Raw genomic sequence first — 24459 nt, 5'->3', positions numbered from 1 at the left:
ATCCCATGCTAGATCTCCAGGATTTGGTTTTCAGTGTGGCAATAGAGTTGCTTCTATCCAACAGTTCCTATGAGAGCTCTTCACACGTTTCTGGGATCTTTAGGCTGGTGGGGGTGTCCAATAGAGAATCTCCAGGAAAAGAAATCTAGAAACAGAACCTTGTAAACCTTAGCATGATAGTGCAGAATTTTAACTGTCATTATTGCTTACAAACCACAACTCCCAGAGAAACAAGGAGAGTATTTTTTCAGCCAAGTAAACATCAGTAAAACATTGGCCATATTCCTATCCTCTGGCCTTGCTCCCTCTGGTCTCAGTAGCCATATATATATATATATATATATATATATATATATATATATATATATATATATATAACTAAAGCAAATGACTAGGTAACTAACTTCCTAGGAAGGCGGTTCTTCCCCTAAAAGTCCTACGGAGACTGGCTGCATAATTATCACTCCATTTTTCTATTGTATGTCAGATTCTCAGGGATTGGGCATGACTAAATAACAACGGAGCCTGGTCCAGAACAACTCAGTACAGGGAAGACATTCTGGATACTGGGACAGAGAAAAGGGCGGTTTAGAATGGGCTCTTACAAGCACTCAGCAGCTATTCTGATGTTCTGCAGATCTATAACCCCTGTCTTCATCTCAAAAGCCAGTGTAGTTTGGTGTTGAAATGAAAAAGACCTAGGGCTGGACCTAAGCCATGCACTTAGGACCGACAGTAGGGAGCATAAGGGATGTTTTTTTTTTTAAGGATGGTCACCTTCTCTCTCTAAACAAATTCTGACACTCTTCTACTGAGTCAGACAAGGTCAGAAATGCCTCTGTCTTACTTTTCACTTCTGATGTCTGGAAGATAGTGGACGGGTTAGTGTTTCTCTTTCACTGTCCATGAGAAGTGTTCCTTTCCCCTACTACTATGACAAGACTTTTGGAAAAACCAGAGCTTACTGCTCCCATGGACCCAGGAGCCAGAATCTGGAATGTAATCACCAGGTGTCATGAGGTTTGGAAACAGAGATTCCTTATGTCAGATTTTCCAACTTGGGCCCTGAGTTTAACTGCTCCATTTGAACTATGAGGAGGTTAACTCCATCTATCATGTTGAAACTGAAAGTTGAAGGAAAAAAACAACCTTGTGAACAGCTGAAATTAGCCCCAGATAAATTGATTGCTTAAACTTGGAGACAATCCAAAGCTTCAGCCAAATCTCTAAGCAAACTTCAAATGTTTTAGATTCTCAGGAAAATCTAATGAATATTTTTTATTGTGTTTTTCCTTTTGACTCTTTTCAGGTTAAAGAAGAGCTGGTGAAAATCCTACGGAAAGGACTGTGTGTAGAACAACATAGTATAATACTTACCTCAAATGCGGAGGGTAAAAATGACTTGGAATATTGTTAAGAACTTTACTGAGCTCTGAAAGATAGCTTTTTTTTTTTTTTTTTTTTAAAGACAGTCTCACTCTGTTACCCAGGCTGGGGTGCAATGGCGTGACGTCGGCTCACCACAACCTCTGCCTCCCAGGTTCAAGCGATTCTCCTGCCTCAGCTTCCTGAGTAGCTGGGACCACAGGTGTGCCACCATGCCCAGCTAATATTTGCATTTTTAGTAGAGATGGGGTTGCACCATGTTGGCCAGGCTGGTCTTGAACTCCTGACCTCAAGTGATCCACCGGACTCAACCTCCCAAAGTGCCAGGATTACAGGCATGAGCCACCATGCCTGGCCATCAAAGATAGCTCTTAATCTTTCAGAGTATCTATTCATAGGACCCTGAATAGGCTCCCAAACTGAGGAGGCCCTTCCTCTTTAAGAGAGGAATATATGCTTTTTGAGAAAAACTTGTACTCATTCACTCATTTATACATATGTTCACTGAATAAATATTTATTAACTGTCTGCTACATGTCACTTCTCAGTGTTGAGGACATAGACAAGAACAACACTTGTGAAATTTACAGTCAAGTAGTGAAGGCAGACATTATGAAAACAATCTCACAAATAAATACTTAAAATTGTGAGAGTGTGCAAAGGAAATTTTTAAAATAATCTCAGGACCCCCCAAACTTCTGAAGAAAAAGAGAAGTTCATTGCAACACACTCTTCCAAATGAATACCTGTTCCTAATATTATGCATTAGCCAGATCACCATGGAAAGGTAAAAGTCCTCAGATATCTGCGAAGAACTGCCCCCCAACAACTTAGTTATTTGCTGGCCTTCCATAAACAAGGATATGCCAAATGTGACTAGGTCTACAATCTAAGTCTAGATCCTAATACTAAAGTCTGTTTGATTCTACACTGATAATGTCATTACAAGCTTATCCTCCCAGGTGCAGAACAAAGACTCCTTCCTCCACCTACCTAGAGACAGCTGCATAATTGACTTATCTTTTGCTCCCTTTTTCTTTCCAGATATTCACTTTATCTTATATAAAATGTAGATTTACTGGGCACTAACTAATGTCTCACAGGAATGCAACTAACTATTCGCCTAACCACCTACCTACCTCTCTTCCTACATACCTTCCCTGCTTTAAGGAAGTATACAAATACGATATCTCCTGAAAACCTCTTTGGAAAAACAGCCACAGAGACTGTGTTCTTCACAGACATGCCCTAAAACTGGTGTAATAAAGCTCAATCATTCAGACTTATACCTCAGTCACTCATTTCAGTTGTCAAGTGCTATAAAGGGAAATACAGGCTTCCCTGGGAAATTAAACCATCAGGATATGAAGGTGGCATGGAAGACTGAATTTAGTCAGATGGGTCCAGGAAGATTCACTCAAAGAAGAAATATTTCAGCCGGCACATAAAGGTTAAGTAGAAACTCACCAGGAAAAGATTTGGAGGAAGAATATTCCAGGAAGAAGATATACCAATATAAAGACCCTGAGGCCAAATTTTGGGTGTACTGGTCCCAAAGGAATTGAAAGAAGGCAAGTTTGGCATGAACACAAAACAGGAGATAAGAGCAGAGAATTCATCAGGGGTCAGAGCATGCAACGACCATTTAGACAATACAAACAATTTTGGATTTGAGAGAGCAAATTATCAAGAATGATCAAATTCTGGTATGCTACACTGCAGGAATGGTGTTTCATGTTACTGAGTCGGTGAGCACTGGAAGAAGAAAATGGGGACAAAAGGAAATAATGATACAGACAGGAGATGGAAACACTGGTTGGAGGGGGCAGTTCCCTGACAAAGGCTCAACCTCAAGCCTGGAGACCCATGGCCCTAAGTGAAAACAAGCATTTCTGTTTTTGTGCCCAAAAAGTTGCCTTTTTGTCCATCATACCCCCCTGTCCCATGCCCATATATACCCCAAACCCCAGGCTCCAGAAGCAGACGAGCAGAAAAGGAGACAAGAAGATGAATGGCAGAACAATGCAGCAGAGAAAGAAGAGGAGGAATGTCTGAATGCCAAGAGGAGTTCAGCTAGGGGTGGTCATCAGAGAAGAGTTTGATCACTGGACAGCCAAACTCTGGCGGAAGGTCATCTTCCCACTGCATCCCCGCTTCCAGCTCCCCATTCATCTCATTGAGAGCCACCTCCACCATTCAATAAAACTTCTGCATTCATTCTTCAAGTCCATGTGCGACCTGATTCTTCCAGGAAGCTGGACAAGAGCTCAGGATACAGAAGGCTGTCACACCAACCCTCTGCCCTTGCAGAAAGGTAGAGGGTCCACTGAGCTAGTTAACACTCAAGCCGTCCATGGATGTCAAGGCTCAAAGGGCACACTGTAACATACACTTGGGCTCCTGTGCCTTTCTGTTTGGGCTGCTGTGCCTTTCTATTTGTGTGCTCCCCCTCCCATAAGGGGTTTGAGCAGCAGCAGTTACTGAACAGACAAGTCACACCCCTGTTGCACATCCTGTAAGGGGAGTCAAGGAACTCTCCTGTTTCATCGTTTCATCAATGAGTTTCATTATTATGATTTCAAGTACATGTCAAATAGGTGACTGAATACACAGGCATGCCTCATTTTATCATGCTTCTCTTCATTGCTCTTCACAGATATTGTGGTGGGTTCTCTTTTTTTTACGAATGGAAGGTTTCTGGATAGTACTCCATTGTACATAAGTAGCACATTTTCTTTATCCATTTTTCTCTTGATGGACACTTAGGTTGCTTCCAAATCTTAGCTGTTGTGAACAGTGCTGCAACATACAAGGGAATACAGATGTGTCTTTGGTAAACTGGCTTCCTTTCTTTTCAGCATATACCCAGCAGTGGGATTGCTGGATCATATGGTAGTCCTATTTTGGGTTTTTTGAGGAACCTCCAAGTTGTTCTCCATAGTGGTTATACTAATTTACATTCCCACCAACACTGTATGAGAGTTCCCTTTTCTCCACATCCCCGCTAGCATTTGTCTTTTCTGTTTGTTGGTTTGTTTGTTTTGTTGTTTTTTGAGATGGAGTCTCACTCTGTTGCCCAAGCTGGAGTGCAGTGGCACAATCTCAGCTCACAGAAACCTCCATCTCCCAGGTTCAAGCAATTCTCCTGCCTCAGCCTCCCGAGTAGCTGGGATTACAGGCACCCACCACCACTCCTGGCTCATTTTTGTATATAAATACAAAACTTTACTAAAAAGTAAAGACAGAGTTTCACCAGGTTGGCCAGGCTGGTCTTGAACCCCTGACCTCAGGTGATCCACCCACATCAGCTTCCCAAAGTTCTGGGATTACAGGCATGAGCCACTGCACCTGGCCTAGGAACACAGTTGTTTGTTTTTGTTTGTTTGTTTTTTTGATACAGAGTCTCACTCTGTTGCCAGGTGCCAGGCTGGAGTGCAGTGGCACAATCTTGGCTCACTGCAACCTCCGCCTCCCGAGTTCAAGCAATTCTCCTGCCTCAGCCTCCTATGTAGCTGGGACTACAGGCGCACGCCACCATGCCCAGCTAATTTTTTTGTATTTTCAATAGAGATGGGGTTTCACCATGTTGGCCAGGATGGTCTTGATATCTTGTCCTCGTAATCCGCCCACCTCGGCCTCCCAAAGTGCTGGGATTACAGGCTTGAGGAACATAGTTTTTAAGGTTTATCTGGGGTGCCCTTGGCTGAGAGGGGTCTGTTCATTTAGTTGGAGGAGTTAGGCCTTTATTTTTATTTCTTAATTATTTATTTTGCTGTGCAGAAGCTTTTTAGTTTACTATAGTTCCATTTGTTTTTGTTACCTACACTTTTGAAGTCTTACTCATAAAATCTTTGCCTAGACCACTGCAGAATTATTTCCTTGTATTTCCTTCTAGTTGTTTTATAGTTTCAGGTCTTATGTTTAATTAAGTCTTCAATCTATTTGGAGTTGATTTTTGCATATAGTGATAAATAGGGGTCTTGCTTTATATGAATATGCAGCTTCCCCAGTGGTATTTATTGATGAGGGTATCTTTTTCCCAATATATGTTCTTGGTGCCTTTGTCAAAAGCCAGTTGATTGTAAATGCATAGATTTATGTCTGGGTTCTCTATTCTGTTCCATTGGTCTATGTGTCTGCTTTTATACTGATACCATGCTGTTTTGATTACTATTAGCTTTGTAGTATTTTTTGAAGTTGGGTAGTGTGATGCCTTCAGCTTTATTCTTTTTGCTCAATATTGCTTTGGCTATTACGGTATTTTGTGGTTACATATTAATTTTAATATTTTATTTATTTATTTAATTTTTTCTTTCTATTTCTTTGCATGTCATTGGCATTTTGATAGGGATTGAATTGAATCTGTAGATCACATTGGGTAGTATAATCATTTTAACAATATTAATTCTTGCAATCTGTGAGTATAGGATATCTCTTAATTTGTTTCTGTCTTCAAGTTGCTTTCATCACTGTTTTATAATTTTTGTTGCAGAGGTCCTTCATTTCCTTGGTTAAATTTATTCCGAGGCATTTGTCTTTAGCTGTTGTAAACAGGATTGGTTTCTTAATTTCTTTTTGAGCTAGTTTATTGTTGGTGTCTGGAAATGCTACTGAACTTTCTATGTTAATTTTATATCCTGCAACTTTACTGAATTTGGTTATCAGTTTCAAGAGTTTTTTGGTGGAGTCTTCAGGTTTTTCTAAATATAAAATCATTTCATCTGCAAAGAGAAACAATTTGACTTTCTCTTTCCCAACTTAGATGCCTTTTCTTTCTCTTGCCTGATTGCTCTGGCTAGGACTTCCAGTACTGTGTTGAAAAAGAATGGTTAAAGTGAGCATCCTTGTCTTGATCCAGTTTCAGAGGAAAGGCTTTCAGCTTTTCCTCATTCAGTGTAATATTAGCCATGGATTTGTCATATATAGCCTTTATTATGTTGAGGCATGTTCCTTCTATGCCTAATTTGTTGAGAGTTTTTATCATGAGGAGATGTTGAATTATATCAGATGCTTTTTTTGAATCTATTCGGATGATCATATGGTTTTTGTCTTTCATTTTGTTGATGTGATATATCACATTTCTTGATTTGCATATGTTGTGCCATCCTTGCATCACTGAGATAAACCCCATTTGATCATAGTATATTATCTTTTTAATGGGTTATTAGATTTTATTTGCTAGTATTTTGTTGAGGATTTTTACATCTATATTCATCAGGGATATTGACCTGTGTTTTTCTTTTGTTGTTGCTTCCTTGTCCAGTTTTGATATCAGAGTGATGCTGGCCTTGTCGAATGAGTTAGGAAGAATTCTCTTCTCATCATGTTTTGGACTAGCTTGAGTATCAATGTTAGTTCTTTATAAGTTTATCTGTGTTCACTTGTGTTTCACTGAATTTCTTTAATACTGTTATTTTAATTCTTTTTCAGACATTTTACAAATTTCTTTTTTTTAAAGATCTGTTACTGGAGTAGCATTGTGTTGCTTTGGAGGTGTCATATTTCCTTCCTTTTGCATGTTTCTTGTGTACTTACACTGATATCTGGTGTAACAGTCACTTCTTCCAATTTTTACAAATTAGCTTTCATAGGAAAATCCCTCTTCACATAGATGTATTTCTAGTGTTGGTTGGATAGGGTTCTTTGGCTATCAGTCTGGGTGGGGACAGTTTGTATTTTCTGTATGGTTTCTTTGGCTCTAATCAGTGTCAGTGGTGTCTGTGAGTTACTCAGTGGGTTGGCTACAGTTATTAATGAAGGCTATGATGAGGCTTCCCTGGGATGGGCATGCCAGGCAGGCCAGTCCTTAGGTACTAGTGGTGTTGGCAGCAGGCCAGGCATGCCAGTCTTCAGGTCTCCAGGTGGTGTGCTCAGGCGCCATGATTGGCAGCAGTGGGCCAGGTGGGCAGGTCCTCAGGCCCTCAGATAGTGTCTGTGTTATCAGTGGTGGTAGTAGCAGTGACAGGCCAACCCTCAGGCCTCTGAGTGGCTCCTGTAAATGCCAGCGGTGATGGCAGGCTGAGCAGGGCAGTCACCATGCCCCCCCAGCCAGCATGCACATATGGGTGCTGGTAGCAGTGGTGGCAGACTGGACAAGCCAGTTCCGAGGCCCCCAGGAGGCACGGGCACTGGTGGTGGGGTGGAATGTGGTGGTCTCACCCTTATACCTCTAGATGGTGTGCATGTATGTCCATAGTAGTAGGCAGGGTGAGCCTATCGCCAGGCACTGTGACTACATGCATGGGTGCTGGTGGCAGCAGCAATGTGAGTGGGCAGGGCAGAACTGTCTTCAGATTCCTGAATGGCATGCATGGGCACCAGTGGTTGAAAATGGGGTGGTTCTGTCCTCAGGCCCCTGGACAACATGTGCTGGTGCAAGCAGTGGTGGTGGCAGGTGTGTTGAACCTGTAGTAAGGCCTCTCAATGGTGAGCACAAGCACCAGCTGTGGTGGGTAGGGCACATCAATCCTCATGCCTCCAACACTGCATTCGTGCACCTGCAGTGGTGGTGGTGGGAGGGGAGGTCCATGCTCAGGTTCCTGAATAGTGCACAGGAAAACTGGTCCCTAGACGCCTTGAAGGCACATACAGGTGCATGGTGGCCCTGCCACTGTAGGAGGCAGTGTTGCTGGCAGTGGCAGTTGCCCCAAATAGGCAGCTCTCAGACTATTGTTAGCATGTATTTCAGCTCCCTTTGTTTGAGGGGCAGCCTCCTTGGTACACTGCACTGTCCATTCCCTGGGTTTTAGAACACCCTGTGGGCTATAATGCTGGTGCCCTTGCTGCACCACTAGGTCTAGCCAATGTCGGGTGGCTGTAACCCTCTGGGTGGGTGCGCAGGGATGTCAGGAGGCTCCAGGGATGTGGAGATATAGGGGCTGTTGGATTCCAAGGCAGAATGTAGTCTCTGGGGGCTGGGCTGTCAAAATGGTGCCATGCTGCAGCTGCCTGGGTCTCTGGAGGTGTGTAGGATCCAGCGTAAACAACCTCTCTGAAACAATGCTGTTACATGGACTCCAGGCAGCTTCTTATACTAGTTTCAGGGCCTGCAAGGGCCAAGGGGCTCTCCTGTAGCTAGGACTATAGGAGTCTGGCAGAAATGTGGACTGCTGGGGATTTCTTGCTTACTTTTTTTCTGCAATGCTCAGTTCCTCCTGTCTGTGAGCTAATTCTAGCCAGGCAAGATGCTTCACTTCCCTCTCCTTCCATGCCTTAGAGGCTCCCTGTCACTTCTCTGAATTCCAGTGTTCTCTTTCAGAATATCTATTTGATGTGTTCTTATCTACTTACTGTTTTGGTCCTTCTTTGCAGGTGAAGTGAGTGTCAGGTGCCTCTAGTCAGCCATCTTGAAGCTGACCTCCCAGGAAAAGTTACCGAAGGACATTAAAAGTGCTACTTCAGTAAACAGAGGAATTATAAGAAAGGAAAACAGGCTTTGTGCTGATAAGAAAGTTTTTGTAGTCTGGATAGAAGATCAAATGAAAAAAGATCAAATCAGCTACAACATGCCTTTAAGCTAAAGCCTAACGCAGAGCAAGGCCTGGACCCTTCAATTCTATGAAGCCTGAGAGAGGTGAGGAAGCTTGCAAAAGAAAAGTTGGAAGTTAGCAGAGGCTAGCTCATGAAGTTTAAGGAAAAAGGCCATCTCCATAACATCAAAGTGCAAGGTAAATCAGCAAGGCTAATGAAGAAGCTGCAGAAAGTTATCCAGAAGATCTAGCTAAGATCTTTGACGAAGATGGCTACACTAAATATCAGATTTCCATTGTATACCGGAAAGCCTTATATTGGAAGAAGATGCCATCTAGGACTTTCATAGATAAAAAGAAGTCAATGCCTGGCTTCAAAGCTTCAAAGGACAGGATGACTCTTTTGTTAGGAGTTAATGCCACTGGTGACTTTAAGTTGAAGCTCATTTACCATTCTGAAAATCCCAGAGCCCTTAAAAGTTATGCTAAATCTACCCTGTCTGTGCTCTGTAAATGGAACAAAACTTGGATGACAGCACATCTGTTTACAGCATGGTTTACTAATATTTCTAAGCCCCCTGTTGAGAACTATTGCTCAGAAAAAAGAAGAGTCCTTTAAAAGTACTAGTGCTTATTGACAATGCACCTGGTCATGCAGGGGCTCTATGGAGATGAACAAGAGGATTCATGTTATTTTCATGTTCACGAACACAACATGATTCTGCAGCCCATAGATCAGTGAATAATTTTGACTTTCAAGTCGTTATTTAAGAAATGTATTTCATAAGGCTATAGCTGCCATAGATAGTGATTCATCTGGTGGATCTGGGCAAAGTAAATCGAAAACCTTCTGGAAAGGATTCACTGTTCTAGATGCCATTAAGAACGTTCATGGTCAGGCGTGGTGGCTCACACCTGTAATCCCATCACTTTGGGAGGCAGAGGCGGGCAAATCACTTGATGTCAGGAGTTTGAGACCAGCCTGACCAATATGGTGAAACCCCATCTCTACTAAAACTACAAAAAAAAAAAAAAAAAGAAAAAAAGCCGTGCATGGTGGCATGCACCTGTAACCTCAGCTGCTCGGGAGGCTGAGGTAGGAGAAATACTTGAACTCAGGAGGCGAACATTGTAGTAAGCCATCATTGTGCCACTGCACTCCAGCCTGGGCAACAGAGCAACACTCCATCTCAAAAAAAAATTTTAAAAGAACATTTCTGATTCATAGGGTAAGGCCAAAATATCCACGTTAACAGGAGTTTGGAAGAAGTTGATTCCAACCCTCACGGATTACTTTGAGAGATTCGAGACTTCAGTGGAGTAAGTAACTGTAGATGTGGTGAAAATAGCAATAGAACGAGAATTAGAAATGGAACCGGAAGATGTGACTGAATTACTGCAACTTTATGATCAAATTTGAATGGATGAGGAGTTTCTTCTTATGGATGAGCAAATAGTTTATTGAGAAGTGAAATCTACTTCTGGTGAACATGCTGTGGACATTGCTAAAATGACAACAAAGTATTCAAAATATTAAGTAAACTTAGTTGATAGAGCAGTGACAGGGTTTGAGAGGACTGACCCTAATTTTGAAAGAAGTTGTACTCGGAGTAAAATGCTATCAAACAGCATGGCATGCTACAGAGAAATATTTCATGAAACAAAGAGTCAGTAAATGTAGCAAACTTCATTGTTGTCTTATTTTAAGAAATTGTCAAAGCCACCCCGACCTTCAGCAACCACCACCCTGATCAATCAGCAGCTATACACTTCGAGTTAAGACCTTCCACCAGCAAAAAGATTAGGATTCACTAAAGGCTCAGATGATCATTAGTATTTTTAGCAGTGAAGTATTTATAATTAAGGTATGTACATTTTGGAAACATAATGCTATTATATACTTAATAGACTATGTTATAGTATAAAGGTAACTTTTATTTGAACTGAAATCCAAATAATTCATGTGACTTGCTTTATTATGATATTCACTTTATTGCAGTGGTCTAGAACCAAATCTGCAATATCTCTGAGATATGCCTCTACCATTCTGAAGCTCAGAAGAGAAATCTAGAAGTATAAAACTGGTATTCATTGGCATATACACTGTTATTGAAGACATGAGAGTGGGTGAGTTCATCTAGATAAGTACAGGGTGAGAAAATGAGAGAGCCTAAGGTGAAACTACATGATGCCAACATTTGAAGACTGGATAAAGATAAGAGGGACAAAGAGGCAGGACAAGAGCTAGGAGAGTGCCTAACCCAGAAGCTACAGAAAGACAGTGTTTCAGGAAGAAGCAAATGATGAACTGTATTGAATTATGCACAGCAGTGAAGAAAATGAGAGCTAACAAGTGGTTATTAGATTTAGCATCAAGGTCATAGACAACCGGTGATAGTTCTGTTTGGTGAAGTGGGGTAATGCTAATGTGATTGTTTTGCATTTGAGGTGAATAGGAGGAGAGGCATTGGAAAAAGTTAGGCTAGAAAACCCTTATAGAAATGTTGTTATAAGGTGAGAAAAGTGGTAGCTGAAGGAAAATGTGGGATCCAGAAAATTTTTTAATGTGAGAAACTTATAAGTGTTGATGGGAATGTGTCATGTACCAATTCTATTTTTCAAGATCCAAAAACCAGAAATTGGTTAATGTTAGGCAATAGACAGAAAGCTTGGGCCCACAGCCAACCAAAGCAGATTACCTTGGAGTGCCGTGATCAGACTCAAATACACTGCTCTCAGTTGCTTTTAAATAAGCCATACTTAATTTTTCTGATGTCCACTAAACAAAGAGGTGTTTATCTGTAAGTTTAATAGGCTAAAACCCTGTTTTTCGCTTGGATGATATCTTAATGGTATCCTTAGTTTTGTTCAAGATCATCTATACTGTGACTCTACGAGTAAGCTTTCTAAAGCACATATCTCATGATGTCACTGTCCTGCTTAACACATTTCAGTTGTTCTCCACTACTTTTAGGATGACATCGCAAACTCTTCAGAAATATCAACAAAGACTTTCTGATCTGATCCATAAATATTTATCAGACCTCATCTGTGTTCATATCTACATTTGCATCCTACCCTCCATTCAAACCAAAGTACTAACCATTCTCCCCCAGCCAATCTCTCCCTTAATCCTCCCTGCCATTTCTCATGCTGTTTGCCTTGCCTAGAATGCCTTCAGCTGAGGTGCTCAACAAAGAATTGATAAATAAATGAATAAGTATATGAATGAATAAATGAGTTTACCTCAGTTTCCTTGGCACTTTTTGAGAGGAGCTGTACATAGTAATGACTGGAGTGTTTATTTTGGGAAGCTGAAGGATACTTAAACGGTGGGACTTATGGAAATCATTGTGGTCCTCACTGCATTAAACCATCACTCCTGTTAGCCTGTCTCTGGATTGTATCCCATGAGAGTTTCATTTTCCTGAGCAAGGGATTGGTATTACTGAAAGTCCCTGAGGGGGGGAGAAGTGTAAAAAAAGAAAGAGGGGCCCAGACAGAGAAAATGCAAGTGGGAGGCAGGTGATGGGAAACAGCTAACAGTACAATTTTGCTCAGAACTGATGTTGTGATGGCACTGGAACAGAAAAAAGCCAATGTAAAATATAACTGCAGAGTAAAGGTTGATTTGCAGCTTAAAACATGAGGTCAAGAGATCGAGTCAACATGGTGAAACCCCGTCTCTACTAAAAATACAAAAACTTAGCTGGGCATGGTGGCGCATGCTTGTAATCCCAGCTACTCAGGAGGCTGAGGCAGGAGAATTGCCTGAACCCAGGAGGCGGAGGTTGCGGTGAGCCGAGATCGCGCCATTGCACTCCAGCCTGGGTAACAAGAGCGAAACTCTGTCTCAAAAAAAAAAAAAAAAACATACTTTAAGCAATTTTAATCATCCTGTTGTTGAGCTAAAAAGCAATTAAAATCACCTTTACTCTCCATCCCACATGCCCAACATAGAGAACTGATTAGAATGCAGCAGGAGGATTTAGGCCATTTCCAAAGATAGATCACTTCCAGCAGATCCCTTTGGGTATGAGACACAGTGGGATAAACAGACCCAGAAAGTCACAGGCTTTTCATCATCATTGTAGAGGGTCAAAAGGAGACCTGGCTCACAAGTATCACAAACCTGGTGAACAAACCAAGAGCGTTCCTCCTCTGGAATCTTTCAGGCCTACCCAGAAGATCAAACCCACCGAGTCCTATGGCCTTTTTGGAGCTGACCAGGGTTGATATTTCTGGGATTGCAATACTCCAGATCAAATTATTCCCACTCTTCTACAAGAGCTGTAACAGGAGACAGAAGCATGGGGGTGAAGCCACTGTCCCATTAGGTCTGGAAGGTGGATATCAAGCCAAAGAGGAATATTCTTGATCCTTAAGATCTAATAAAACTTTTTCTGCTAGGCTTTGGATTTGATTGGGACTCTTCACCACTTCCTTCTCTCCTACTTCTTTCTATCTTATGCCTGTCCCATTGGAAGCACATGACTTGTCTGGTTTCACAGGTTCACAGCTGGAGTGGAATTTTGTTTCAGGATCAATCAAACCTCAAGTCTCGCCCATCTCTGATTTAGGCGATGTTTAGATGAAACATTGGACTTTAGAATTTAGAGCTGATACTATAATTAAGAGTTTTAGGGCTGTTCGAATGATAAGAATGTATTTTGCCTGCTATAAGGATATGAATTTCAGGGTCCAGAGATAGAATGCTATCAACTGAACTGTGTCTCCCCAAAATTTTCATGTTGAAATCCTAACACCCCCTGTATTGCCTTTAAGGCGGTGATAAAAGTTAAATGAGGTCATCAGGGTAGACCACTGATGTGAGAACTTGCATCATTATAAAAGAGGAAAACACACCAGATCTCTTTCTCTCTCTCTCTCTCTCTCTCTCTCTCTCTCTCTCTCTCTCTCTCTCTCTCTCTCTCTCTCTCTCTTTCTCTCTCTGTCTCTCTCATGCTCTCCTCACCTCCTACCATGTAAGGACATAGCAAGAAGCAGCCATCTGTAAGCCAGGAAGAATTTCAGTCCTGGACTTTCCAGCTTCCAGAACTGTGAGAAAATAAATTTCTGTTGTTTAAGCCGCCCAGTCTACGGCATATCATTATGACAGCCCAAGCAGACTAAGGTACCCACAAACCCTGATGTTTATTGCTTCAGTCCAAGTCCCAGCTTTACCATTTGTTGAGCAGGTGAACTCAGATTATTGATTTGGCCTTCCTCTGCATCAGTTTTCTCACTTCTGACATATAGTTCCATGTTTCTGCACAGTTTTTGTAACTGTCCTTTAAATTTTGTATAGCCTTTACCCTGTTATTTAGTTTTAGGTGTTTTTCTATATTTTTACTATTATAAAAATATCCATAGATATAGCTTTTTTTTCTATTAAATTTTTACTTTACAATTGACTCTCAGGAGTGAGTTTGCTAGATCAAAGAGTGAGATTATTAGGCCTAGGGAAAAACTGGCTTTTTCCCATGGTCATAAACTATCTAAACCACTCCACATGACAAATGTCATTACTAGTCCTTTCAGGCCAATGTTTCCAAGTCAGCTTCTGGCAGGGTTATTAGCTTGGAATTATCAGGCCTAGGATGACCAGCGTTTCCTCTTTTCTAGAAGAAGTAGAATCCAGAGTTGCTATCTGAGAAGATCAGGGTTGGGTCTCCCTAAATTGATTCTTTAAGCCTAGGTGGGAAAAACATTGGAAACAGTAGTAACCATTTTGATCAGAATGGCTCATTGTTTCAGCTACCCATAGTCTCTGGGGAGTGAACTTCAGTTTTCAGAGTTGGTTCCCCCTATCTATAAAAGGGAAGCCTCCCTCACAAGAATGCTTTGCAGTCAAGTAAATATCTGCCCATAGTGTAAAAAGATACAAGTATCTAAAAATATCCTATTTGTACAGCCATATTCCATTAGAGCACAGTTCAATAGGACCTGAATTCAGACATGCAACTTGGCAAGTGCACACAGCCTCAGAATTTATAAGGCACTTTTACTTCCACTATTCCATTGATCCTTACAACAAATCTGTGAGATAGAGATCATTAACTTCTTTTTTTTTTTTTTTTTTTTTTTTTTTTTAATTTTTTATTGGATTATAGGTTTTGGGTTACATGAGCAGAGCATGCAAGACAGTTGCGTAGGTACACACATGGCAGTGTGCTTTGCTTTTCTTCTCCCCTTCACCCACATTTGGCATTTCTCCCCAGGCTATCCCTCCCCACCTCCCCCTCCCACTGGCCCTCCCCTTTTCCCCCCAATAGACCCCAGTGTTTAGTACTCCCCTTTCTGTGTCCATGTGTTCTCATTTTTCATCACCCACCTATGAGTGAGAATATGCGGTGTTTCATTTTCTGTTCTTGTGTCAGTTTGCTGAGGATGATGTTTTCCAGGTTCATCCATGTCCCTACAAACGACACGAACTCATCATTTCTGATTGCTGCATAATATTCCATGGTGTATATGTGCCACATTTTTCCAATCCAGTCTATTATCAATGGGCATTTGGGTTGATTCCAGGTCTTTGCTATTGTAAACAGTGCTGCAATGAACATTCGTGTACATGTGTCCTTATAGTAGAACGATTTATAGTCTTTTGGATATATACCCAGTAATGGGATTGCTGGGTCAAATGGAATTTCTATTTCTAAGGCCTTGAGGAATCGCCACACTGTCTTCCACAATGGTTGAACTAATTTACACTCCCACCAACAGTGTAAAAGTGTTCCTTTTTCTCCACATCCTCTCCAGCATCTGTTGTCTCCAGATTTTTTAATGATCGCCATTCTAACTGGCGTGAGATGGTATCTCAATGTGGTTTTGATTTGCATCTCTCTGATGACCAGTGACGATGAGCATTTTTTCATATGATTGTTGGCCTCATATATGTCTTCTTTCGTAAAGTATCTGTTCATATCCTTTGCCCACTTTTGAATGGGCTAGTTTGTTTTTTTCCTGTAAATCTGCTTGAGTTGTTTGTAAATTCTGGATATCAGCCCTTTGTCAGATGGGTAGACTGCGAAAATTTTTTCCCATTCTGTTGGTTGCCGATCCACTCTAGTGACTGTTTCTTTTGCCGTGCAGAAGCTGTGGAGTTTCATTAGGTCCCACTTGTCTATTTTGGCTTTTGTTGCCAATGCTCTTGGTGTTTTGTTCATGAAGTCCTTGCCTACTCCTATGTCCTGGATAGTTTTGCCTAGATTTCCTTCTAGGGTTTTTATGGTGCCAGGTCTTATGTTTAAGTCTTTAATCCATCTGGAGTTAATTTTAGTGTAAGGTGTCAGGAAGGGGTCCAGTTTCTGCTTTCTGCACATGGCTAGCCAGTTTTCCCAACACCATTTGTTAAACATGGAATCCTTGCACCATTGCTTGTTTTTGTCAGGTTTATCAAAGATTGTATAGTTGTATGTATGTTGTGTTGCCTCCGGTGCCTCTGTTTTGTTCCATTGGTCTATATCTCTGTTTTGGTACCAGTACCATGCTGTTTTAATTACTGTAGCCTTGTAGTATAGTTTGAAATCCGGTAGTGTGATGCCCCCCGCTGTGTTCTTTTTGCTTACAATTGACTTGGCTATGCGGGCTCTCTTTTGGTTCCATATGAAGCTCATGGTGGTTTTTTCCAGTTCTGTGAAGAAAGTCAATGGTAGCTTGATGGGGATAGCGTTGATTCTGTAAATTACTTTGGGCAGTATAGCCATTTTCACGATATTAATTCTTCCTAACCATGAACATGGAATGTTTCTCCATCTGTTTGTGTCCTCTCTGATTTCGTTGAGCAGTGGTTTGTAGTTCTCCTTGAAGAGGTCCCTTACGTTCCTTGTGAGTTGTATTCCAAGGTATTTTATTCTTTTTGTAGCAATTGCGAATGGCAGTTCGCTCTTGATTTGGCTTTCTTTAAGTCTGTTATTGGTGTAGACTAATGCTTGTGATTTTTGCACATTGATTTTATATCCTGAGACTTTGCTGAAGTTGTTTATCAGTTTCAGGAGTTTTTGGGCTGAGGCGATGGGGTCTTCTAGGTATACTATCATGTCGTCTGCAAATAGAGACAATTTGGCTTCCACCTTTCCTATTTGAATACCCTTTATTTCTTTTTCTTGCCTGATTGCTCTGGCTAGAACTTCCAGTACTATATTGAATAGGAGTGGTGAGAGAGGGCATCCTTGTCTAGTACCAGATTTCAAAGGGAATGCTTCCAGTTTTTGCCCATTCAGTATGATATTGGCTGTTGGTTTGTCATAAATAGCTTTTATTACTTTGAGATACGTTCCATCGATACCGAGTTTATTGAGGGTTTTTAGCATAAAGGGCTGTTGAATTTTGTCAAATGCCTTCTCTGCGTCAATTGAGATAATCATGTGGTTTTTGTTTTTGGTTCTGTTTATGTGGTGAATTACGTTGATAGACTTGCGTATGTTGAACCAGCCTTGCATCCCTGGGATGAATCCTACTTGATCATGATGAATAAGTTTTTTGATTTGCTGTTGCAATCGGCTTGCCAATATTTTATTGAAGATTTTTGCATCTATGTTCATCATGGATATTGGCCTGAAGTTTTCTTTTCTCGTTGGGTCTCTGCCGGGTTTTGGTATCAGGATGATGTTGGTCTCATAAAATGATTTGGGAAGGATTCCCTCTTTTTGGATTGTTTGAAATAGTTTTAGAAGGAATGGTACCAGCTCCTCCTTGTGTGTCTGGTAGAATTCGGCTGTGAACCCATCTGGACCTGGGCTTTTTTTGTGAGGTAGGCTCTTAATTGCTGCCTCAACTTCAGACCTTGTTATTGGTCTATTCATAGTTTCAGCTTCCTCCTGGTTTAGGCTTGGGAGGACACAGGAGTCCAGGAATTTATCCATTTCTTCCAGGTTTACTAGTTTATGTGCATAGAGTTGTTTGTAATATTCTCTGATGATGGTTTGAATTTCTGTGGAATCTGTGGTGATTTCCCCTTTATCATTTTTTATTGCATCTATTTGATTGTTCTCTCTTTTATTTTTAATCAATCTGGCTAGTGGTCTGTCTATTTTGTTGATCTTTTCAAAAAACCAGCTCTTGGATTTATTGATTTTTTGAAGGGTTTTTCGTGTCTCAATCTCCTTCAGCTCAGCTCTGATCTTAGTAATTTCTTGTCTTCTGCTGGGTTTTGAGTTTTTTTGATCTTGCTCCTCTAGCTCTTTCAATTTTGACGATAGGGTGTCAATTTTGGATCTCTCCATTCTCCTCATATGGGCACTTATTGCTATATATTTTCCTCTAGAGACTGCTTTAAATGTGTCCCAGAGGTTCTGGCACGTTGTGTCTTCATTCTCATTGGTTTCGAAGAACTTCTTTATTTCTGCCTTCATTTCGTTGTTTACCCAGTCAACATTCAAGAGCCAGTTGTTCAGTTTCCATGAAGCTGTGCGGTTCTGGGTCGGTTTCTGAATTCTGAGTTCTAACTTGATTGCACTATGGTCTGAGAGGCTGTTTGTTATGATTTCAGTTGTTTTGCATTTGTTGAGCAGTGCTTTACTTCCAATTATGTGGTCAATTTTAGAGTAGGTGTGATGTGGTGCTGAGAAGAATGTGTATTCTGTGGATTTGGGGTGGAGAGTTCTGTAAATGTCCACCAGGTTTGCTTGCTCCAGGTCTGAGTTCAAGCCCTGGGTATCCTTGTTGATTTTCTGTCTGGTTGATCTGTCTAGTATTGACAGTGGAGTGTTAAAGTCTCCCACTATTATTGTGTGGGAGTCTAAGTCCTTTTGTAGGTCATTAAGAACTTGCCTTATGTATCTGGGTGCTCCTGTATTGGGTCCATATATGTTTAGGATCGTTAGCTCTTCTTGTTGTATCGATCCTTTTACCATTATGTAATGGCCTTCTTTGTCTCTTTTGATCTTTGTTGCTTTAAAGTCTATTTTATCAGAGATGAGAATTGCAACTCCTGCTTTTTTTTGCTTTCCATTAGCTTGGTAAATCTTCCTCCATCCCTTTATTTTGAGCCTTTGTGTGTCCTTGCATGTGAGATGGGTTTCCTGGATACAGCACACTGATGGGTTTTGGATTTTTATCCAATTTGCCAGTCTGTGTCTTTTGATTGGTGCATTTAGTCCATTTACATTTAGGGTTAATATTGTTATGTGTGAATTTGATACTGCCATTTTGATTCTAAGTGGCTGTTTTGCCTGTTAGTTGTTGTAGATTCTTCATTATGTTGAAGCTCTTTAGCATTCAGTGTGATTTTGGAATGGCTGGTACTGATTGAGATCATTAACTTCTATATTGGTCAGAATATAATAGGTTATGCTATGGTGACAAACAACTCCAGATTTTCAGTGGCTTATACCAATGAAAGTGTATGTGCATATATCTGTGTGTGTGTATGTGTGTATGTTTATATAATTTCATTCATGTCCATTGCCAGCCAGTGGAGGATTCTGGTATATGTCACTTTTACAGAGAAACCCAGGCCAGTCGAGGTACTGTCATTCGGAATTTTGTCTAGTAGTAGCGTTAAGAGAAGACATGAATCACATGATCTCTTAAACGCTTCCTAAAGTGACACATGTCACTTCTACTCATATTTCATTAGTCAGAACAAGCCATATGGCCATATCTAGCTTCAAGGAAGAAAAGAGGTATAACACTGCTATATTACTGAAAGTAGAAAGGAACTGAATATTAGTGAACAGTAATATTTTCCACCATGGTCTTGTTTTACAGCTGATAAATCTAAGGCTCAAAGGACTGACATGTAGAGGGAAGCAGTTTGAAATTATAGACTGAGCTTGCAATAAATGATTTTTAGCTATTGCTACTAAAAGACAGCATGCTTTCAGGGAAAAGAAGGTTCTCAGAAGCTGAGAACAACAGAACACAGGTTACGGAGTCAGACGTTCCTGGGTTCTAACCCCAAATCATGCCACTTACTAACAGAGTACTTCAAGCACGTGACATCACCTCTCTGACTTTCCATTTCCTCATTTCTAAAATAGGGATAAAGGATCAAAAGGAAAAATTTGCAAGTTTGATGTGATGATCCCCTCACATGTCAGTCCTTTGAGCCTTAGTGTTAAATGGAGTTAATGTCGATAAAATGCCTGAGCCCAAATCCAGTTATTCTAACCTCAAATATATCCCTTTCCCCCCTTGTTTCTGTTCTAGGCATGCCAGAACATAAACATCCTGTGGAGCAACTCTTGGTCTGATTCTTCTCTGGCTTTCTATCTCCCATTGTGACGTGAATAGATGAGAGGATAGAAAGAAGAGGAAAACTCAAGACAAGAAGGATGACCATTATTACCATGCGTTCAGAAATGCCTTTGCATACTCTGCTCCCTTTCTTTGCAATGCCCTTTCATGTCTCCTTTGCCAAGCCAGCCTCTACTTATCCTTTAAGGCTTAGGTCAATTCAATCACTTTTTTGGAACATGTTTTTAGATTCCCTCATGCTGAGTTTCATGCCTTCTCTGGACCACCCTTCAAAAAAAAAAAGATGTGCCTGGAACTATCTCCTTAGCATGATGCTTTGTAAATGTTTAGCACACAGAAAGTGCTTAATACATGTCTATATAATGAATGGATGAGTGCTTTGCATGGCATATAAGTCTTTGTTGATTTTTTGTCTGGCTTCATTTCTCTTTCTTTTTTTTATCTTTTTTTAAGATAGGGTCTCACACTGTCACCCAGACTGGAGTTCAGTGGCATGATCAAGGCTCACTAGAGTCTCAGCCTCCCAGGCTCAAGGGATCCTCCTAGATCAGTCTGTTGAGTACCTGGGACAGGTGTGCACCACTGCCCTCCGCTAATTTTTTTCTATTTATTTTTATTTTTGTAGAAACAGAGTCTCACTAGGTTGCCCATACTGGTCTTGAACCCTTAGGCTCAAGCAATCCTCTTGCCTTGGCTTCCTAAAGTGCTGGAATTAGAGGCATGAGCCATAAGCCACTGTGCCCGACCTCTGATCTCATTTCTCTCCATCCATCTCCTGACCTTGCTCCACCCAATCCCCCATTACCTCAAAACACACACTTGCTATTCCAGAAATACCACAATTTTTAAGGACCCTGGAATCCCTCAGACTCTTTAGGCCTCCACCTTTGCAGATGCTCCCTTTCTCTGCATGGCATGTTATCTCGCTATCTGGCTGCTTTTCAAACACTTAGTCACTTTTTAGCAGAGGCTGAGTACACAGTAGTTTGCTACATGGGCTGTGAATCCAGGCTAAGTTTGAATTCCAGCTGTGGTCATTAGCTGTGTGATGCCAGGCAAGTTATCGAACATCTCTAGGCCTCTATTTCCTCATCTATAAAATAAGGCTAATTAATGTACCTACCTAATAGGCTTGTTATGGAGATTAAATGAGTTAATACATTTAATTGTTTACGAGAGTACCTGGTACACAGTAACCTCTATATAAGTGTTTGCTATTATCATTTAAATCTCAGCACAAACACTGCCTCCTTTGTCTAAACTGGAGTCATAAATCGGCAGCTTACAGAGCACGTTTTATTAGGACCACATAGTGTTTAATATTTTTAATTACAATGCCCTCCAGTTTGGTATAAACCCTACCAATCCCTGTATCCACCTGTTTGATTCATTCGCCTTGTCCTGAAGGCCTTGGGTTTGCAATTTGGAGGAAGCACATCTCTTTCCCAACCCCATCAGACAGAATCCCAAAGACTCAGAGCATATCTTCATTAAAGCAATTCTATAGCCTTGTAATAGCTTTCTTAGTCTGAGTCTTCACTCCACTGGAAGCTTCTTGCATATGAGAATGGTGGTCTCAGCATGGCTAGTACCTAGAATGGTGCTTTGCACAAAGAAATGCTCATAAATACTTGCTGACTGACTGACTGAATGAATGAAATGAATAGTTAAGGTAGCCCCTATTGTCAGTGAAAAGCAGGCATCTGGAGAGAGCTGCAGGGCTTCTTTGCAGGCATGCCTAAACTTCAGAAGCCATCCTCAGAGAGCTTTCTGGCCTCGGCTGAGAGATTTAAAGAACTCTCTTTAACCCGTTTCCTCCAAGGCCATATCTTCTCTGACAGTCATTAATAGGATCGAAATAATGAGACTTAGCCACAAAAGCTAAAGAAGCAAAACACAGCACGACTTCCTTTGCCTTTGTCAGCAATTTAGAAATTGTCAGGGTAAGCGTTTAAGTCTCCTAAATGAGAAAGACACGCATTCTTTTTCGAAGATAACAAGCTCAGGGTTTGCACAAAATTGTCCCAAAACAACATTCCATCTTTAGAAGTGATAAAAAAACGTTTTCTGAGTTAAGAGAGTGGGGGTGTATTCAGAAGTTAGTCAGTTAGGATTCTAGGCTGTGTAACCCAGGACACAGGTTTAAGGGGAAGAGCAGGCTTCTTAGATTTACTCCACTCTGTGACTGGCAAATGTACTTTTGAATGGGTGTATGCACATTTGAGAGTGGCGAGAATGTATGTCACACATCCCTAAGGGCAACAGTGTGATCCAGTGGAAAGACAAGTGCATTTGGAGTCAGACAAAGCTGTGTTGGCAAACAGACTTTGGGGTGGCAACCACGGTCTCCATGTCCCGGTGTTCCTGCCCCTGTGTAAGCCTTTTCCCTCGAATGTGAATGGAACCTGTGTCCTGCTTCAAACCAATAGAATATGACAAAGGAAAGGGGATATCACTTCTACGATTATATTCTATTTTACAAGATACAATCTTGCTAGCAGACTCACTGTCTCCCCTTGGAGGCTTTCAAGAAGTGAGTTGCCGGCCGGGAGCAGTGGCTCACGCCTGTAAGCCCAGCACTTTGGGAGGCTGAGGTGGGTGGATCATGAGGTCAGGAGTTCAAAACCAGCCTGGCCAAGATGGTGAAATCCTTCTCTACTAAAGATACAAAAGTTAGCTGGGTGCAGTGATGGGCACCTCTAATCCCAGCTACTCGAAATGCTGAGGCAGGAGAATGGCCTGAACCTGGGAGGTGGAGGTTGCAGTGAGCCGAGATCATACCACTGCACTCCAGCCTGGGCCACAGAGCAAGACTCCATCTCAAAAAAAAAAAAAAAAGTGAATAGCCACAAGCAACCGAACAGTGCCAACAACTACACAAATGGAGACAGATTGTTCCTTAATCAAGCCTCCAGCTGAGCCCCCAAACCTGGCCTTTGTGACTTTGTAAGGCTCTAAGCAGAGGACTCAGTTAAGCCATGCCCAGACTTCTGAGCAAAGAAACTGAAATAGTAAATATGTAATGGTTTAAGCTGCTAAATTTGTGGTAATTTATTATACAGCACAGAAAAGTAATACAGAGTCCTAGCCCCACCACTCTCTAGCAGTGTAACTCTGGGCATGTGCTTTCCCCTCTCTTTGCCTTGATTTACTCATCTGTAACATTGGAAATGATAAACATGTAACTGCTTGTCCTGCCTCCCTTGTAGAAGTATTGTAAAATCCAATGAATGTGGGGGTTCTTTGTAAATCATAAAGCATTGTACCAATATGAGGACTAATTATTACTTTTCTTTTTAGACTCCCCAAGGTCTAGCAGCTAAAGTAGGTCACCTGGGAAAAAAAGAGAAGATGGGAAGTAAATAACCAAAAATACAGTGGCCATAAAACTGACACTGGTTTGTCTGGCCCAAGTTGGAAAATACACTTTTATAAAAAACACAATCCGTGGGGGGCATATTGAATCATCACAAGCTGTTTGAAAGTCATCCTAGCAGATCCTGAAGGTGCCTGTCTCCTTTGGCCAAACACTATCCAATGGCTCAGTGTAATGCCTCACCCTCTTTCTCTCCATCCACTTCGGTTCCAAATCCTTGCCTTGTAGAAGTCAGCTCCAAAAGCCATTATCCAATAGCCTCATTCTTCCCAGCTGTTGCCAGGTGGAGTACAAGGCTGCTGACAGCTAAGGGAGGGTTGAGCTTCTCTCAGAGACAGATCAGCAGTTCACATGGCCACTCACAGCTATTCAATCTGCGAACCTGAGTTAAGGAAAAAAATGTTCGCTGCATGCTAGGGTCGCTAGACCACTTACACAGGTTGGTCATCAGCCTTCTGTTCCTTGAAAGTAGCAGAGATGTAGGTGCTATTCAACTGATCCAAGCCCATTCTGCTTCTTAGCTTGGCATTGTGCATGGTTTTCAAAGTCCTGCATGCTCTAGCCCCTGCCTCCCTCTTCTGCATCCTCCATCCAGGCATCCTCTGTCTCTTACTCAAACACTGGCTTAGTACCTTCTCTTAGCCACTGGCACTCTATCATAAAACAGAGAAACCTATAATAATAATAATAATAATAGCATCTACAGGCTGGGTACCTTTCTAAGTTTAGTGCACATATTAAGTCCTCTAGTCTTCACCGTGCAATCCTATTAGAAATGAACTGATACTATCATCTCCATTCTGTAGATAAGACTATCAAGGATCAGATATTACTGGCAAAATATGGTAGTGTTATGATTTGAACTCAGATATATTGATGATGAAAGCCATGCTCTCAGTCATCATGGTATGCTTTGTTTTGTTTTCTTGTCTATCTCTCCCTTTGGACTCTGAGCTCCTTTTGAGCAGCAATTTTATGCCTAGAGCATATTACAACCCTTGGCACATAGCAGTGCTTAATAAATGT

The 24459-nt window shown here is 41.3% G+C and overlaps 1 protein-coding gene across 1 annotated transcript in view; it reads right to left on the bottom strand.

The window, feature by feature from the left end:
- The window catches only part of LOC144581048 (histone H3.3A-like), a 28730-nt gene extending 4761 nt beyond the window's left edge, over positions 1-23969 (bottom strand). Inside the window, exons 1-2 of the mRNA XM_078363030.1 lie at positions 23869-23969; positions 19776-19831 (exon numbers count right to left, since the gene is read on the bottom strand). Coding sequence (XP_078219156.1) covers positions 19776-19831; positions 23869-23969 — 157 coding nt within the window. The remainder of the gene's footprint in view (positions 1-19775; positions 19832-23868) is intronic.
- Positions 23970-24459: the final 490 nt, after the last annotated feature.

This window comes from Callithrix jacchus, chromosome X, assembly GCF_049354715.1.
Source record: "Callithrix jacchus isolate 240 chromosome X, calJac240_pri, whole genome shotgun sequence".
Lineage (NCBI taxonomy): Eukaryota > Metazoa > Chordata > Mammalia > Primates > Cebidae > Callithrix > Callithrix jacchus.
This window is presented reverse-complemented; position numbering and strand designations above follow the sequence as displayed.